The sequence below is a fragment of the Paramacrobiotus metropolitanus genome, unplaced genomic scaffold, assembly GCF_019649055.1.
Source record: "Paramacrobiotus metropolitanus isolate TYO unplaced genomic scaffold, Prichtersi_v1.0 Parri_scaffold0000002, whole genome shotgun sequence".
Lineage (NCBI taxonomy): Eukaryota > Metazoa > Tardigrada > Eutardigrada > Parachela > Macrobiotidae > Paramacrobiotus > Paramacrobiotus metropolitanus.
The window spans coordinates 855,228-872,495 of NW_026570222.1; the positions used below are offsets into that span (position 1 = coordinate 855,228).

The 17,268-nt window shown below is 40.5% G+C and overlaps 5 protein-coding genes across 6 annotated transcripts; 2 read left to right on the forward strand and 3 right to left on the reverse strand.

Annotated features, from left to right (window-relative positions):
* Positions 1-613: 613 nt before the first annotated feature.
* On the forward strand, positions 614-3,870 carry LOC129584674 (uncharacterized). Its single transcript, XM_055476954.1, is given in 9 exon segments — positions 614-1,285; positions 1,388-1,575; positions 1,894-1,953; positions 2,119-2,221; positions 2,224-2,510; positions 2,566-2,919; positions 2,986-3,192; positions 3,265-3,396; positions 3,477-3,870. Coding segments are annotated over 8 exon segments (1,428 nt in total). The 5' UTR covers positions 614-1,285; positions 1,388-1,413; the 3' UTR covers positions 3,600-3,870.
* Positions 3,871-3,942: 72 nt separating this feature from the next.
* Positions 3,943-6,448, reverse strand: LOC129586328 (polycomb group RING finger protein 3-like). 2 transcript variants are annotated; one of them, XM_055479501.1, is made up of 7 exons: positions 6,331-6,448; positions 5,667-5,829; positions 5,500-5,602; positions 5,011-5,066; positions 4,625-4,935; positions 4,436-4,519; positions 3,943-4,326 (listed from the first exon to the last, which is right to left on the reverse strand). In XM_055479501.1, the coding sequence occupies exons 2-7, from the start codon at positions 5,773-5,775 to the stop codon at positions 4,279-4,281; spliced, it is 711 nt and encodes a 236-aa protein (XP_055335476.1). In that variant the 5' UTR covers positions 5,776-5,829; positions 6,331-6,448; the 3' UTR covers positions 3,943-4,278. The 2 variants fall into 2 exon arrangements, with proteins under 2 accessions (XP_055335476.1, XP_055335486.1); XM_055479511.1 differs by lacking the exon at positions 6,331-6,448 and adding an exon at positions 6,186-6,279.
* An 835-nt stretch (positions 6,449-7,283) lies between these two features.
* LOC129582640 (pre-mRNA-splicing factor CWC22 homolog) lies at positions 7,284-10,919 on the reverse strand. Its single transcript, XM_055474205.1, has 10 exons — positions 10,496-10,919; positions 10,196-10,418; positions 9,839-9,967; positions 9,471-9,606; positions 9,143-9,349; positions 8,790-9,082; positions 8,420-8,650; positions 8,223-8,350; positions 8,046-8,147; positions 7,284-7,985 (listed from the first exon to the last, which is right to left on the reverse strand). Exons 1-10 carry the CDS (start codon positions 10,624-10,626, stop codon positions 7,493-7,495), a joined length of 2,073 nt encoding a protein of 690 aa, XP_055330180.1. The 5' UTR covers positions 10,627-10,919; the 3' UTR covers positions 7,284-7,492.
* A 303-nt stretch (positions 10,920-11,222) lies between these two features.
* On the forward strand, positions 11,223-14,563 carry LOC129582656 (actin-related protein 3). The gene is made up of 11 exons (XM_055474231.1): positions 11,223-11,514; positions 11,583-11,638; positions 11,802-11,926; positions 11,994-12,104; positions 12,443-12,646; positions 12,907-13,050; positions 13,127-13,300; positions 13,358-13,450; positions 13,528-13,653; positions 13,712-13,795; positions 14,187-14,563. Exons 1-11 carry the CDS (start codon positions 11,471-11,473, stop codon positions 14,280-14,282), a joined length of 1,257 nt encoding a protein of 418 aa, XP_055330206.1. The 5' UTR covers positions 11,223-11,470; the 3' UTR covers positions 14,283-14,563.
* Positions 14,428-17,165, reverse strand: LOC129582647 (cell division control protein 6 homolog). The gene is made up of 9 exons (XM_055474218.1): positions 16,586-17,165; positions 16,181-16,359; positions 16,000-16,106; positions 15,781-15,920; positions 15,515-15,621; positions 15,380-15,453; positions 15,073-15,245; positions 14,837-14,977; positions 14,428-14,776 (listed from the first exon to the last, which is right to left on the reverse strand). Exons 1-9 carry the CDS (start codon positions 16,949-16,951, stop codon positions 14,687-14,689), a joined length of 1,377 nt encoding a protein of 458 aa, XP_055330193.1. The 5' UTR covers positions 16,952-17,165; the 3' UTR covers positions 14,428-14,686.
* Between the last annotated feature and the right edge of the window lie 103 nt (positions 17,166-17,268).

A 17,268-nucleotide genomic window follows, 5' to 3' on the forward strand; every position in this document is an offset into this window, starting at 1 on the left:
ACTGCAACGCATCGCAACAGCTGATATGTATGAGTACTTCATTATGTTACGCAGCGGACTACGTCATCGTCAGCTGATCGGCAATTAAACAAAATATTTACTACGCTACTCGTAAAACGCTGTGCACATACAGTACGTACTGGTGGAATGATTCTTTATAACATTCCGGGAATGGAGCTTTTAAATTTTGAACAAATTAATTTTTCCTAGAAAATTTCAGCATTTTTTCGATTTTTCTGTAAGTACTTTAAAAAAGCAAAATCCCATTCTTTATACTAGTACTTTGTAGTTTGTAGCGTTTAGCATGGCCGTTCACCGTGCAGTGCGGCATTTGCAGTTGCAGCTAATTTTGCTCATATCTTAATGCCATTCACCATGATTTTACGTATGACGGACATTTCACAATCTATAATGATGCGAATGCGAAAACACAGGGCGTGCTGCTGGCGATAAATGTTTTTGATGCTGTCGGCGGAAATTAAAAATTCATGACGTCACTGAACGATTGTGATAGGCTAGCCATTTTCGTCCCGTTTGGAATCTTGCCGTGCTCGGCAGCATGGCTCTGGCAGGCAGCTTCTGATGTTGCCAAAATCTCTAAATTTTGGCAACATCGTTTTGGGGTGTGGGGGGAAGCTGGGGGTTGTTGCCGAATATGTCCGAAATTCAGATTATGTATGTGTCATTGCTCACCTACCTTCATCTTGCCGTTACGAATATCGCCGTTTGAATTTACAACTTTACCGTGCAGATTCCTTTTGCTTTTCTCGTACGCACAGGTCTTTTTTTAAGTAGAATTTCCTGCTTTTACAAAATTGAAGCTGCTTTGGATAACCTGGGCGGATACTGAATTAACGCTGCAACTTGAAACTTGCCGCAGACAGCAGCTTGCTTTCGCATTTCCGTCAATATATCTATATTTGAGAATGTACGTGGATACGAGTGCATCATATTCTACGGCGTACCTGCTATATTTCGAGTTTGACTTTGGATAAGATAACACCACTGTGCATTTGTGCGGTGTTATCGTCTTTTAGATTTCTTTTGTAATATTGGTGGAACTTGGTCAGTGTTTATCAAAGATGGCAACGATTTGTCCATTATTTTACGACCCACGACGCGGACGCCATTTCTCAGATTTTACGATGTTGGTGATAAGCGACTTGTTTGTTTGAACTTGGTCCTATTATTGTCCATTCATTTTTCCAACTATTTCCTGCTGCATCTCAGCGTTGGAAGTCTTTTCCATCGCCGGACGATTGCAGCAGTTATTTTTTTGCCTAAGGTGTGTAAATTGTCCTGTGAATTTTCTAGGCGAAAATACGATATGTCGGGGTTTTTGTGCTTCAGTACTCGTGTTCAACAATAAGCACTTGACTGTCGCCAGGTGTTTCCGCTTTGGCCACTCCAGTCATGTCGACATTTTCTGACTCCACCGTGCACGATCCAACAGTTCCGTATCATCGCCATGGTTCGATTAGCTACAATCCGGACTGGAATGCGGATGACGGATACGTTGTGGCCAGTCATGATCGGCTGGATTCCGATGCGTCTACAAGTGTCGTGCGAGTGGAGGTAAGGAAAACAAGTGATTGTTAACTGGCAGATGCAGATACCTGCAAGCTGTGGATATTGGGTGACAATTTTTCCTGTGCGACTGTGTTCACTGATATGGACAATAACAGCAGCCAGCAACAAAATAGTGAGCCAGCTTCCCCTAGTCGGAAGCTGGGTGGGATATTGTCTGTGGAATCTGTTGTGGAGGTGGTGTTGATATTTAGCTGGATTTCCTAATTATTTGTCATTGTTTTTTTCAAATTTGGGATTCTCATTGAGCAAATTACTTTCCGAGAAATTTAACATTATTTTTTTATAAAATTGTTTGATTCGTAGATTTGCGATTTGGATGAGCGAACGCATACAACAACAGGTGTTTTACGATGGTGTCAACAGGTGAGAATTTTTTGTGTTTATATTAATTTTATTTGTATCATAAGTGAGTCTCCTTTAGGCATTTCCGTCTGTTGTAGTTTTCATGTTTGGCATTAATTTTAATTTTTCGTTAACCGAAGTCAGTTATACTGGGCATTTATTATTAAACATTTTGTTTTTGCGCAGGTTATTTTGAATCCGTATGCAAAACTTTTGGTGGTCGTGGGCTGGCGATCGTGGCTGAAAGACAGTATTAATTATGGATCATGGCCCATTCGTCTTTTGAACCTTTTTACACCATGGTGATAATCTTCCTGCAACTGTACACCTTTGTCTACCAAGTGATTGCCTGTGAGGGCAAACTGGTTATCAACCAAGGAACACCCACGACGACGCTCAGTCCCAATGGGTCGGAGGATCGGATGGCCACCATCGAACCGTCCGTCCAGCGACGCCAGTGTTACCATATTACGACAACCTACATTGTGCCGGCAGTGCTGCATTTTGCAGTTTATATCATGGGTTTTATGCATTTCCGCGTCCAGGAGAATGAACAACTGTACTCTTTGATGGAAAAGGTTTGAAATGAACATAGACAACGGGTCAATAGTTTTTTACACAATAAAATTTCAGGTTTTTCTTCGGCAAGCGCCGGTACACCGTGCCTTGACGCAGTCCAGCGCCATAACCGGCGCTCGTTGGTATTTTTATTGTGGACTGGTCTGGAGTCTGTTGGCTGTTGCCTTGCAAGGACTGTCGGCTGCTGCTTTTGGAATGACGCCGACAATCTGGTTTTTGGATTCCGTTGAAGAGTGGTGGACATCGTTTTTGTTCGCGTTCCAGTTACTGGGTTTTCTTTTTGTCTACCTCGTGCAAGTGGCCGTTATTGTCAACTATGCCGCACAGTGTGAGCTGCTTATTGCTCTGGTCAATGGAATCTGTATGCGGTTGCGGGAAAAGTCCACAGATTTGCGTGTTGCGATGCATGTAAGTCGTTTTTTTTGGCAGCAGTGTCTTTGGCATAGTAAGTATATGCATGACTTTACCCTTTAGGACATTTTGGGTGTCCGGGAAGGTATTAGTATGCTAAATGGAGTCATGGCGCGAATGACGGCTATTGGCGTTTTAAGCTTTACGGAGTTGACCATAATGGGATTATGTTTACTGGTCCTTAACGACATCTCCAATACATGGGCCTGGATGTATCGCGCCCTGTATCCCATTGTTTTTGGCACGGCATTATTGTTTCCGTTAGTGCAGGTTTGTATTTTTTGATATTATTAGCAGCAGAATTCCTTCCCAATACCGTATATAAGTTTTTTCAATGATTAGGCCGCCCGAGTTGCTTCCACCGGTGACAAACTGAAGCAGATTTGCTTTGAAATGCGAGTATTTGGATATAAGGATGCGTCTCAGTTGGATCTCGATTCATTTGTACTGTTCGTCAACCATGCTAGTCTTCGTGTAAGTTAAAGCAGGAGCTGCTTTACATGCGTGACCTGCAGTGAAAACTGTTATTCTTCGTTCATTGAGTTTTTTTTCAGACGAAACTTTTCAGCATACCTATCAAGTTCGGGATGATAATGGCCTTTACCTGCGGAATTTCGCTGATATTACTGGTGCTCTTTCAAATGGGTATTATTGCCGGAGCCAATATTCTGTTTTGATTGTGATTTTCTTTTAACTGATCTTGTTTTGCACTTTTTTGCTGATGCCGGTCGTTACGGACAAGCCTGTATTTCAGCTTGTTAATGTTTTTCAACTTACTTGCCATGGTTCGTTGTGCTTTCCAATGGTGTGCTCAAATAATATTTTCCAGTGGTAAATCTCTTGGATTTCTATTCTCGTTTTACTGTACTCAAGTTTTTTGACAGTTTTTTTATTGCTATTTGCATGGAAAAATATGTGTGAAGCAAAGAAAAGAATTGGGCAGCAAAAGTTTCGAAATTGTAGAGGAACTCCAGTTTGCTTTGCACTTCAAAGAGTACTTCTAACCATATGAACCTTTTGATCAGTAGTTTATTTATGTACTACTGGGTAGTACTTGTATGGCAGTTAATAATTCACATAACTTATTCTAAGTGCAAATTCCAGAGACACAATAAAAATGCAAATGAGAACATCGATTTGAAAGACATTACAGAGACGATAAGAAAACACACACAGAAATAAGGATGAATAGTGGACCGGCGCAGAATCCACCGTAACAATAAATACCTGAGAACAGTTTTGGCATGTGTAATAAAAAAATTTACTGAGGTCAAGTACGATACCCATAATATTTACTGTCTGTTACTTGTATGCGAAATCAGATCGAGCACCGTTCCGGCGACCGCAGAACTCAGGCTACACCGCTTCCGATCGCCTCCGATACGTAAGAACTAGGGGCAATTCCTGGAACCAAATAGAAGTACTCGTAAGCGTAACTTGGTATGACAACTTATTTTACAAAAAAATTCACATCAAAATCGTACAAATTCAAAATTTCATCCAATTAACGTACCCTGAAATTCCAAAATACCAGTTTGATATACTGAAGGGTGTGATTCCGTCCAAGCATAGAAACATCATTGCACATAATATCCAGCTAACATAAGAAAACTGTTTCCGTCATCTTCGTTACATAACACTTAGTAAGTCAAAGTAATATAGAGAAAATGTTATTTAAGATTTAAAATACAATAAAACGTACCTCCTGCCATCGGGAGGTATTGTTAAACAGCTGTGCCGCAAGGAACTTTTTCAAGTGATGGATTTCCGTGAATATCGAACACAGTAGATAACGTCTTTTCAACGGTTTCAAAGCGCTGCTCTTGCACTCCAGCTGTACACTGATTTGTACGTCGTTCCGGTGGCAATCAGACGCGGTTATTTTGCGCACAGGCAGCACAGCTGGTTGGGATCCGGAAACGGCGGGGAAAAAAGCAGCGCCGTTCTCACCCATGCGAGGATTGGGAAGCTCAGGATGCTCAAGATAAAACTGACGCTCGCGTTCCAGTTCATCTACATATTTCACAGCTTAACGATACGGCCAAATTCCCACCAACTGCCGCATACATGTCTCGCGGATACGCTTACTCTTTTTGATTTCCGGAAGAAGAGCATCCACTACATCTTGAAAAGTCCGATCATGACTGAAAAAGAAAAATACGAAAATGTGCATAATGCCACCATTTAATCACTCTATTTTAATACTACGTATTTAACTGTTACCATTAAGCTAATAACCACACTAACCATAAGGCACATTTATACCGTGTAAGTACTCCGCAACATTACTGTTCCTAACAAGCTAATTATGCGACAAAAGCGCTGCAGATATGTTGAACAAAACTTTCAAAACAAAACACAAATTAGAAACCGTAAAAAATCCAAAATTATATCCAGAAGAAATGGTCAGAAATCACTGTGCAAAACAGTAAACTGAAACTACAGCCGCAAGCAACTATTGGAATATTAGCACTTATAATTCAAACCACAAACTGAAACAATGCGCGCAATCAGTGACTGTAATAATTTAAAGTTAAAATTGATTTTATTGTGCGTTTACGGTTAAGTACCTAATACCTTATATACTGATAGCGAAGGGCTTCGCTTTGGTGCACAACATTTCCACACATCGGACAACTGTCGGCCTTCTGCAGATGTTTAACCAAGCAAGATTTGCAAACTGCAAAACCAACATGGAATTTGCTTCAGCGAACTGTATTTTTCTCTCCAGCTAAGGAACTTACACGTATGGAGACACTCAATTATGGTTGTGGAATTGACCAGAACTCCGTTGCAAAGCTTGCACTGAATCAAATGCAAGAAGTCCTTGGCTGGAATTTTTCGTTCGGACATTTCAAAAACAAAACCCTCAAGAGTAATCGGGAATCGCAGTTCACAGCGTAGAACCTGAATGCACACCGATTACCAGCACCTCATATTAAGACAACCGACAATTCCTCATACTCAAAGATAAGTAGAACTAGAAGTGCAAAATAATATTGATAATAGTAATAATATTAATTCCAATAAAAATGCAAAATCACAAAATTTCACAACTTTAAATAAACTTTTGTAGAGCGAAATTGCGTTGCAGCGATTTCGTTGCTGCTGAAGCCGAAGCTACAAGCAGTAAAAATGAAAATCATGTTATAATTCGTGATTAAACTTCATAGCATTTGTTACAGTAATATTTGTACCGTACACACTACTACACAGTACAGTTGTACATTTAAAATATAGATATGAGCACGCTTTTTAAATACTCAAAAATAAAGGTGAGAACAAATAAAGGCTCCAGTTAGTATCTTTTCATATCGATAAACACATTATTACAGTAACAATATTGTAAATTTAATGCTGTAAAAGGAATGCTTTCGCTTTTTCGTTATGAAAACAGTCTAAGCTTACCAGTAAAGTTTATTTCGTCGCATATTCACCAAAATATGAGACTTATATCATCTTGTAGGATAAAATCTGTAGTATTTTAATAAATTTTTTATTTTCCGGTAAGTATTACCAGTTTTTTGTAATAACCATCTAAACTAAGTATGGGAGAACGTTCGGTGACGTCAACGCGCACACATCAAAGATACCGCCCATCGCGCATCTGAGATACCGATCTTCATTAATGCTGATCGCGGATATGCTGCATCGCCTGGTTATCAGTTGGCAGATCATATCCGCGGATTCAGTGCGAGCTGAAGCGAAGTCAGCTCTACCTTCTGAGCACTGAACGGCATAATTTTTGTTTCTGGTTTGCAGAACCAGAAAAATTGCTGTTCAAAGAATTCTAGATTTCAAAATCCAGAAAATAATAATAACGTGTCGGCGCCCTATGTAAAACGAAACTAGAACGAATAAAAATTATTCTTTTATCACTAACGCAGCTGCCGTACAGGCAGGCCAGCGCTCAGGATCGGAGTGAAGATCCGTATCTCAGGTGCACGATGGGCGGCATCTTTGATGTGCGCGCGTAGACGTCATCGAACGTTCTCCCATACTTACTTTAGATGATTATTACACAAAAACAGTAATACTTACCGGAAAATAAAAGAATTTTTAAAATACTGCACATTTTATTCTACTAGGTGGTGTAAGTCTCATATTTTGGTGAATATGCGCTGATTTCAACTTTACTGGTTAGCAGCGAGCTGCCGCTTCCGGTTCATACTGCTTTGTAGGTACAAGTTCATGGCAGCTTATGGTTAGTGTCCTACTGTCGCGCTGCGCTCGGCGGCCTCGGCCAATAAGTTATTAACTAAATTTTATAAATTCTTAATTCTGCCATCAAACAGTTGGGTATTAAAGGGAATATTGAGTGTCTGGACCTTAAAAATTTTCCAGCACATCAAGCCACTACGTACTGTACTGTACAGTTTAATTCCGCATACGGGCATAGTTTGAAAATTTTACGCTTAAATAACTAAAACAAGGAATACGGCGCTCCTGATGGAGCGATCATGAAAACTAACTTACTGTAAGCAACCGCCACATATTAAACCGTAAAACCAGAGCAGAACATTTAACAAAAAAATAAGTTTAAACAATTTAGCGACAACATATATCAAGCTTAAGGACTCCTACGACGCGAGCGGTCAGTATCGCGGTCTCGATCTCGTGAAAATCTGCGCCTCTCTGGCGAGCGACGCCTATAATCCCGAGATTCCAGTTGAACTCTCTCTTCGTTACGACCTCCATCACGTCGTGACTGCTTTGTATCTGGTGAATCTCTTCTCCGTCTTTTTTCTTTGAAATGAGGAGATTCAGAATCCTTACGTTCCTGTTTGACCTTAGGCGATTCTTTCTTTCGTCTTTCTTCCCTCGTTTCCGGGGATCGTCGCGGTCGTTTGCTCCTATCGAAATCCCTTGCAGCGCCTGCCTTCTTTAAAGGCTGCATTTTCCGACGGTTATCCTGTTCTGATTCCGATGAGGTGCTAGAGCTATCTGAGCTGCCAGATGAAGAATCCGACTCGGAATCCGAACTGGAGTCGCCCTCGCTTTCCGCAGTAACCGGCGCAGCCTGAGGTTTAGGCATGCTGCTCAAATGTTCTCGAAGAGCATCCCTGCAATAATTAAAAGAGTTATTAATATCAGCCGATTTCAGTAAGAAAAAACAGACATACGTCAAGCCTCCTAATCCAATGGAAGTAAAAAAATTAATGGCAAAACGGGTGTTTTTTGGATTGTTTCGAGGAAAGAGCCCTTCGAACGCTTCCTGCAATGCACTACAACAAAATTCAATGAATTGTAATGCAAACAATAATAAAAATGCTTAGGACGAATGTCAACGAAACCCTTACGGATCGGAAATTCTTTCCATCAGCTCTTTCATTCCCATAAATTCAGCTAACTCCTGGAATAAAATTTTGACGAAAATCCTGCTCGACGAAGTAGTGTCTTCTTCTGACAGCTTTATGTGACCGAGCACCTAGTACACATACCAGTTTCAAGTGTTCATCGTGAGTCGTAGTATCGCAAAACAATTTTGCAATCTTACCAGCCAGGAAATGGCGTCAGACCATAGAAGGTGGGCAAAAAATTTAGCAACATTTCTCAATTTATTCGTTTCCAAACGGTGAATCGTGTCGTACGAATCGATGAAAATTTTCTGGTATGGCTCAATGTAGGTCTGGTGCAACTGACAGAAGCGGCCTGCCAGCAGACCGAAAAACTTTTCGTATGTCCGCTGTTGTGCACAACAATCCACAATCATATGGCAAATCTCTGTCTGCAAAAATATTAGCTTTGAATGTAAACTAACGCTGCTAACTTTAACAGCAGCAATAGGGACAAGCACGTTAATTACTCAAGCAGACTTAATCAGCACACTTAATAATCAAATGCCTAAATACGTAACGAAATCTTACTTCTTGTCCAGGTTTAAGCTCCAATTTCAAAAGTTTGTGAACACATTCTTCGAAATTCAGGCTGGACTGAATGGTCAAGTAGACATTTCGCCGGAGTGCAACAAGATTAGTTTCGGTGCTGTCTACAATTGCCGTGTCATTTTCAGTTGCTGGTTTCTCTCCTTTTTCCTCATCACTCTCTTCATCGCTTTCCCCTTCTTCGCCTTCACTTTCAGATTCACCAAGAATCTGCTTGCGAATACTTTTGTACTTATCCTCATTGACTTCATATTCTGGATCAAACTTGAACACATCTGCAATAAAAAGATTGAGTGTACCCGTTAGGAGATCAGCAAACTAGACTAGTTTATTACTCAGAATATCTTCCGAATCATGTTCGTCTTCCAGCGTTAATGTGTGGGTAAACTGGTCTTCTTCGTCCACCAAATCCAGACCAGGAGCGACAGCAGGATGGTCTTTAAATCCATCTTTCCGGATCTGGGCTAACACTTCAAGCATATACCCAACTCGCTTGTCCAAATCACTTTCATACGCCAGCGTTCGAAACTGATCGAATATAGCTGCAAACACAAGCCATTTTCCACTAATCGCAGCGAAAGGCACAAGCGGACAACCATGCAGTATTTTTTTTGCTGTCCCGACTTCTCGAAAGACTGAATAACTAGACAGTATAAGTCTTACCATTGAGTCCCTTCGGCGTCGACTGCTGAAGCTTATTTCCGCATTCTTTCAAAAAACCAACAGCTAATTCAATAGAATCCAAGGTATGATTTTCCAAAAGAAGCGTTACGATTTCCAAAGCCACAATTTCATCAGCCTGAAAGAATGTCAAGCATATACTGCTAACAAAAAATAATGAGATAACAAAACCCAAAACTGCTTCATTCAACTTCGACCAGACTTGAAAGTGTTTAACTAAATCTGATGGGGTCGACTGCTCTTTTTAATACTGTAATATTACGAAGGAAAAGCAGGAGAAGATAAAACCTTATTATTCATTTTACAATTTTTTACAGGAAAGTACAAACTACTACTCGAGTAGTACTTACCACTTGTTGGTTGACGAGATGTGCTATGAATCTGCACGCAGATAAACAGGCTGTTTTTTGGTTGCGCCGGTATCCTTTCCGAAAATTGTTAATTAATCGTTTAAGGATCAACTCGCCAATCTGGGGAAACTGCAGAAAAACAAACAAAATTCTATTGATTTCCATAATAAGACTCAATCACCAGTGCACCACTTCAATAGGATGAAATCGAAGCGCTTTTGATAGTTCAAACAAAACCACAAAAACATTCACAGTCCTGTTTGGTAGGTCTAATCAAACCACAAACTCCAATCAGTAACTGCATCTACCGTGCATTTTATCCGATTATCGCTCAACGTGTTTTTCTCAAAATCTCACCTTCGTATTGATCACAGCAATTAGCGCAGCGTAAACATGCGTGAATGTAGGAGACTGGGTTTGTGCATCGATACAAGATTTCACCAACAGACCGCGACCACGAACAATATTTTCCTTAAGGATTTCTTCCGTAACTTTCACTATATTTTCCACGTTGATTTTGTTGATCATGCCGTGCAGGCTCTTTTTAAGTGCTTCCCACGAGATTCTCTGGTAAGCCACACTATAAACCCACAGATTATCATGGAATGTGATGTTACTAACTTTCCCTGACGGAATCGTAAGTCATAACTTCCGTACCTGCTTTTATCAGTAACCTGAGCTTGCAAAGCGCGCAGGCGAGCGGGTGGAATATAAGCTCCTCCTGTGCGTGTGGTGAGCGCCATGATCTCATCGTCCGTTTTCGCCTTTTTAGCAATGGGTTCCTCCATAGTTTTCAATAATGGAATAATACAAGAAATCTGGTAAAGATTGATGTATCCGTCACGGTAGTGTCCCTTTACTGTCTTGGGTAAACGATGATTTACAGGAATCCAGTTTGAAAACTGTGTATCAAGAGGGCGATTTCATCAACGAAATTTTTTTCTACACAAAATCATAGAACCAGCGTAAACGAAGATCAAGAATAACTTGTGACTAGTTAACTAACAGAACAACCAAAAATTCGGAAAATATAATAATTATTATGGAAATTTTAGATTTTCAAAAATTCAAGTTTTCAAAAGGCGACGCTTAAACGGTTTAGTCGAGAATAGTGCGACAGGACTACCGTGAGGCAAACATCGCCAGAGATACACCCCCAAATCTTTTTTGTTGCCAGCTTATGAATCTTTATTCTTTTATCAAATTATGCTTTTTTACATTTTTTTAAAAGATGTCCTAAATTCTTGTGGCTATAAACCTTTTTTGGGATGTGTTACGAGAATTTCTGTAAATATACTTTGACTTCTACCGGAAAAGTGCTTTGCAGCTCAGGACGACGTCGTGCACTACTTGCCGCGTAGCAGAATCCATCCTTGAAGATTTTAGAGTTTGTAATAATAATTTGTTGTCGATTTTGAATGTTTTATCTTCCAGAATTTTGTGCAGTATTAAAACGTGGCTAACCATAAGATTGTTTTGATTGGACATTTTTTTATGTATTGTGCCAATAATTGTTAATTGAAGTTGCTGTGTATTGGCGGATTAAAACATATCAAACAACTGCTGCACTGCAAGTTTGCAACCGCGCTTCGTTAGACTATATTTATTGTTCCACATCGTATTTGCTGCAAAATGGCCGGAAGAATGCCTGCATGCGTTATCGACTGTGGAACGGGGTGCGTGTGCGACTGTGCATTGAGATAGTCGATAGCGTTTACAACTTCTTGATGAACGTTTTTCTTAGATATTCCAAGCTGGGGTATGCTGGAAATACCGAGCCACAGTTCATTATTCCATCGGGTAAGAAGCTGTCCGTAGCCTGTTGTGAGGGTTCCTCCCCCTTTAATTCTGTATGGTCCATTGCTTGTTGTGGTTTCCGACGCGCTCCGATTATTGCCTTTCTCTTTGTGTGCAATTAAAATCAATCCGATTCACTGTTGAGCTTAAAAATGTTCGTTCTTAGCGATTGCCATCAAGGAGAGCGCAAAAGTAGGCGATCAGTCGCAGCGACGATTGGGACGCGGAGTGGAAGATCTGGACTTCTTCATCGGAGATGAAGCGCTGGAGCAGCCTTCGTACGCCGTCAAAGTCAGTGTCTCTGCAGGCTCTTTAATGGTAATATCAAGCGCTCTTTGAAAAATCGAATATTTTACAGTGGCCCATTCGGCATGGTATCGTTGATGACTGGGATCTTATGGAGCGATTTTACGAGCAATGCATTTTCAAATATCTCCGATGTGAACCAGAAGATCACTATATGTTCCTGGTTAGTGCCTTTTAAGATACTTACTTAGTAAGATATCCGTATATGTAAAAAATTGACAGTTGTCGCGAAAGCGCTCGTTTGATTTGATACATTAATGGAAGGTAGCTCTTGCTTCAGCAATATTTTCGTAGTAGGCTGTTAATAAGTATCACGATACAAGTACAAACATGGTACCAATGTAAAACAGATTTTAAAACAAACACTTCCTCTATGCTTGCGACACACTTGCGATTCTTGCAGACGTCGTCGCTAAGACATGTTTGGTTTTGATTTACAGTAATTTGGAAATTCGTTGTGGTATTGTTTTATTTACGTGGTATATAATTTTTTTTCCACAGACGGAACCGCCGTTAAACACTCCAGAAAATCGAGAATTCACTGCTGAAATTATGTTCGAGACGTTTAATGTTCCGGGATTATACATCGCTGTTCAGGCAGTTTTGGCTTTGGCTGCTTCTTGGCTATCGCGTCCTGTTGGTGAACGCACACTGACTGGAGTTGTTGTGGACAGTGGCGATGGAGTTACTCATGTTATTCCTGTGGTATGTTTTAAAAAAAAAGTATTGTGCATTCCTTAGGTAGAGTTCGGAAAGATAATGAATTTCAGAGTTTGAATGAATGAAACAAAATCGTCTGATATGATCCTTCTATACGTACGGATTGTCTTGCTGGCAGTGTTTGGAATGTGTTTTTTTACATATAATTTTACTTACTGGGTTAAAAAAAGATTGGCAGAAGAAAGTAAGGAAGGCAAATAGGTTTTTTCTAAGTTGTAATTTAGTAAATTCTGGATCGTGTGCAGGCGGAAGGCTATGTTATCGGCAGCTGCATCAAGCACATTCCGATAGCTGGCCGGGACATAACGTATTTCATTCAGTCTTTACTTCGAGAGCGGGAAACTAAAATTCCTCCCGAGCAGAGCATGGAAACTGCAAAAGCTATAAAGGTGCGTGACGATGGTATTCTGTTGAGAATTATGCTGCTTTGGAAATGTGCTGGAAATAATATCGTTTGATTTTCAGGAGCGCTATTCGTACATTTGTCCTGACATTGCTAAGGAGTTTGCGAAGTATGATCAGGAACCGTCTAAATGGATCAAACAGTACGACGGAGTGAATAGTATCACGAAGCAGCCTTTTTCTGTTGATGTGGGATATGAACGGTTTTTGGGTCCAGAAATCTTTTTCCATCCAGAGGTAACTTTTCGGCATTCTTGCTGGGACCATGGATTCACTGCCTTATTCGTGTTCTAGTTTGCCAATCCCGATTTTAACACCCCGATTTCTGAAGTAGTGGACGACGTCATTCAAAATTGTCCGATTGATGTTCGCCGGCCATTATACAAAGTACGGTTTCTGCTTTACGTGGACTAAGGGAGATTTTTTTCCGCATAGTTCTTGCTTAAGGTGGTGCTTCCTTTCAGAATATCGTTTTATCGGGCGGTTCAACCATGTTTCGCGATTTCGGTCGTCGCATGCAGCGGGACATTAAACGCAATGTCGATTTACGGTTGAATTTGAGTGCGCAGCTGAGCGGCGGAAGGATAACGGTAAAATGCTTACAATGCTTTATCCAGACGATACTGATCGAATTTTTTCGGCTTTCAGCCTAAACCCATTGACGTTCAAGTCATTAGTCACCAGATGCAACGATACGCTGTGTGGTTCGGTGGTAGTATGCTGGCCTCAACGGTACGTTTAACTAACGACAACATATTATTATCTTCTGGTATATACCGGTAATTGCTTTATGTAATTTTGTCTTTTTTCCTTTATTCCTGTGATGCAGTGGCATTCGTGTTTTTCTTGAGACATTGTTAATGCTTTTGTGGTGCATTTTCGAATGATTCATTTGCTCACACAACCTAAGATTTTTGTAGTCTACGTATGTAATTCATTACGTATTTATTCTTCATACTCCAAGTAATTATTTTATATTAAGTGCAGCCAGATACTAAGCTGTTTTTGCAAATCTTTATGACCAATCGGACGTAATGTTTTGCGGCTTCTGTTGAATGATTGATATTTATTTAGTACGAGTACAAGGCACTGAAATTGCAGTTCTGAGTGTTACGTTTTGTAGCCTGAGTTTTATCAAGTCAGCCATACAAAAGCGGATTACGAGGAATATGGCCCGAGCATTTGCCGTCACAACCCAGTGTTTGGAGTGATGTCATGATCGACTGCATCCAGACCAATCGTTTGATGCCTTTCTGTTTGTTTTACCTTTTTTTGTGTCCTGCTTGTTTTTTTGTACCGCCTATCTTGTATTTGTGACAGATTCGTGCACTGCTTTCCTGGTGACAAACTGCGACAGCTTGTTCCAAATTCGTTTTCTTTCTTGCAGTTGACTTGATCAGTTTTTATCAACTTAAGCTTTTTATATCCTGGTAGCATACGGGTATGTAAATGCTGAAGTAACAGTTGATCGCATGCACAACAAATAAATAACAAATCACTTTAAAACCTGAAAACATCACCTATGTACATTGAAAACCTCAAAAGCAGGAAAGAACGGGAACAAAATTAACGTAACAATGACGGCGCAAAAGCGTTAAGCGGTACAAATGGCGCAGCTCGTATCTAGCAAATGGAAGAATTCAGAATTGCACCTAACAGTGCCTTTCCAGCAAAGTGAAATTCCGCATCCTCTTCGGACAGGATCAAAATCACCTGTGAACCCAACAGTCAGAGTATAGTTTAATTAGCTTAACAATGCCGGCATAGAACTACCTTTGAATCCCACAATCTGCTTCCTCGTTTAATGGAAAAAACGCCGTTAGCAGCCAACACTTCACACAGATCTGCTACATTTGCCGGGGTCAATTCAGGTAATCCGTACGTAGGGCAAATTTTCTTATACTGAACGGTCAACTAAAAATTGAAAAATTCATTATTATATGTACGGTCTTAACATTCACAAACAAACCAAGCCAAAGAAAAATTCAGAAATGGGTGTCTAATCTCACCAGTCCCAAGGTCAAGCATTTTCTTCCGCGTAGCAAAAGAATAGCGCAGCAAATAAGAATTCGCTGCTGTAAAGGCAACACACCAACATCGCTGGCACTGCTTTGTTCCGTCATCACCATTTGAATATGGGAACTTTTCACTTCGATCACAGATGGAGAAGACTTTATTAATTCTGCAACATAAAAACACCACTTTCGAAATGGAATGATCTAAACGATACAAAGCAGCATGACTCTACTACTTTCATAACGACAAGAACAGAATGCAGGCTGCTTATAACCACAACAAAGTGACAACAATTCTTACCGTTTGGTAGGTCAGGTAAATCTGAATTGAGCCGCATTTTTTTAAATTGATTCTCGGCCATGTTAATTCCGCGCCTGAATACAGAAATTCCAAATTAGACCGCGACTAATACAATGTAGATCTGGAAAGACTTACCGACACGCGCTTAAAGCCGTCCGAATATCGCCGGTTGTTGCAGCGACTTTTCGAGCACACAATTCCAGAGCGCCCTTGTCGAAATTCAACGAATCTTTATCGACGGCCTGAAATAAATTACGCAAAATGTCGTGCAGACTAAACTCAAATTAAAATAGTACCGATATCCAACATATAGTATTGTGAACCAATAGGAAACACATACAAACTATTGTAAACTGTTGACAGTTATAAATTGTCAGCACATGCTGCAGCATCAGACTGACCTCATCCATCCTGTCACTGAGGATGGATTTTATCTGGCCGACAGTATACGGCGCAAAATGCAGCACATCCGGTGTGAAACCAGCAGGGAAGTCCAGTTTGCGGATTAAACTGCTGACAAAATCCAGAACATTGGAAATACCTAAAAATTGCATCCGGTCAAGGAACAGTGATGTGGAAAATTCACCGGTAAAGTTACAGAAGACGAGGAAAAACTTTACCAATTAGGATAATTCTTGAATTGGGTAAAGTAGGCCATAGAAATATTTGCCGGAACACATCCAAATCCTTAGTTTTCAACTGGTCAATTTCATCGAGAAGAACAAGTCTGCAAAACACTTCGCTACTGCGGCATTCTGCCCTTTTTAATTGTTTTGATTGCGTAGTATTACCGATACATACCGCATGGGTCTTTTATTATCTGTGAGAACGCGCTTCAACTGTGCTACGGAATCGAGATGCTTCCGCGGAGATTTCGCTGGAGATTTTCCTTTGGTCGGCTGGTTCATCTCCACCAATAATTCGTGATATACTCCTTTCGGATTATCAATGCCCATGCAATTTATGGAATACTTAAGGCCCTGGAAAAAATTAAGTGCGATCCTTCCAATCAAACATCAAATCGATAACAAGATCGTCCAAGACAGATCGCCCACAAGGGAAATAAATTCCGGGTCAATTTTTACATAATCATATTTCCAGAATTTTATATCCTAGTGTTAGCACTGCATAAATACAGCGATGCAATGTGAAATGCTCACGGTCCCACATTCAAATCTGAGCTCACTGTCAAAACCGGAGGCTCACCTTGTGCTCACTGAAGATCTCATTAATGCAGGCCGTTTTCCCTGTTCCCGGTTTCCCCGAAACGTACAGGGCACCGGGAGTTTTCTGTGCTAAATGGTCACTGATGAATCTTTTTATCCGACTCATCTCAGAATCCCGTCCTTTGATAGGAGTCACCTGTTGCGTCGACAGGGTTCTCTTCACACTCAAAGGAGTCAAAGGCGCGCTGGCAGCAGTCGTTTCTGCAGCGCTGATTTTCAAAGGAGTCACTGGCTTCTTCGGGGTACTGGGAAGTGCGGGTTTGAAAGGTATCTCCGGTGAATCCAGCTTCTCCTGGTGACTGTATATTACACGGGATCGCAGCTTCCGTACTCCAGGATTCTCCATTTCTAGCGCAAGTGACGGCAAGTCTTGTAATAAAACGGTACGTAATATAAACAGTTCCTAATGTCGAAAATTCCAAAACAAAGTTAACTACAAATATAATTGCAATAACAAATAACAACCATTAAAAAATTGAAAAATTTTTGAGAATAAGTTATCCAACAAGTCTTTTTTAAAATTAAAAGTGAACAATTAAAATGTCTTCCCACATAGGCACTTCCCGTATGCTCTTATTAGTGACTTAGTCCGCAAAACTATGGCAAACAGACAAAGAGGTGGTCGCAGGAAAATCGCGCCGTACGGTTCGAGTGCAACGCCTG

Bases quoted from the DNA above. Each gene is read 5' to 3' on its own strand.
- LOC129582640 (XM_055474205.1), bottom strand. From the start codon at position 10,626: ATGGAGGAACCCATTGCTAAAAAGGCGAAAACGGACGATGAGATCATG. The intron at 9,607-9,838 runs GTAAGTACTACT...ACATTCTTTCAG, and splicing joins ATCTCGTCAACCAACAAGTG to GCTGATGAAATTGTGGCTTT. The intron at 9,350-9,470 runs GTAAGACTTATA...TTGTGTTTGCAG, and splicing joins GACGCCGAAGGGACTCAATG to CTATATTCGATCAGTTTCGA.
- LOC129582656 (XM_055474231.1), top strand. From the start codon at position 11,471: ATGGCCGGAAGAATGCCTGCATGCGTTATCGACTGTGGAACGGG. The intron at 13,301-13,357 runs GTAACTTTTCGG...TTCGTGTTCTAG, and splicing joins AAATCTTTTTCCATCCAGAG to TTTGCCAATCCCGATTTTAA. The intron at 13,654-13,711 runs GTAAAATGCTTA...TTCGGCTTTCAG, and splicing joins TGAGCGGCGGAAGGATAACG to CCTAAACCCATTGACGTTCA.
- LOC129586328 (XM_055479501.1), bottom strand. From the start codon at position 5,775: ATGTCCGAACGAAAAATTCCAGCCAAGGACTTCTTGCATTTGATTCAG. The intron at 4,936-5,010 runs GTAAGCGTATCC...TGAAATATGTAG, and splicing joins TCTTCCGGAAATCAAAAAGA to ATGAACTGGAACGCGAGCGT. The intron at 4,520-4,624 runs GTACGTTTTATT...TTCTTATGTTAG, and splicing joins ATACCTCCCGATGGCAGGAG to CTGGATATTATGTGCAATGA.
- LOC129582647 (XM_055474218.1), bottom strand. From the start codon at position 16,951: ATGGAGAATCCTGGAGTACGGAAGCTGCGATCCCGTGTAATATACAGT. The intron at 16,360-16,585 runs GTGAGCCTCCGG...AATTTTTTCCAG, and splicing joins AGATCTTCAGTGAGCACAAG to GGCCTTAAGTATTCCATAAA. The intron at 14,777-14,836 runs GTAGTTCTATGC...TTGGGTTCACAG, and splicing joins GCAGATTGTGGGATTCAAAG to GTGATTTTGATCCTGTCCGA.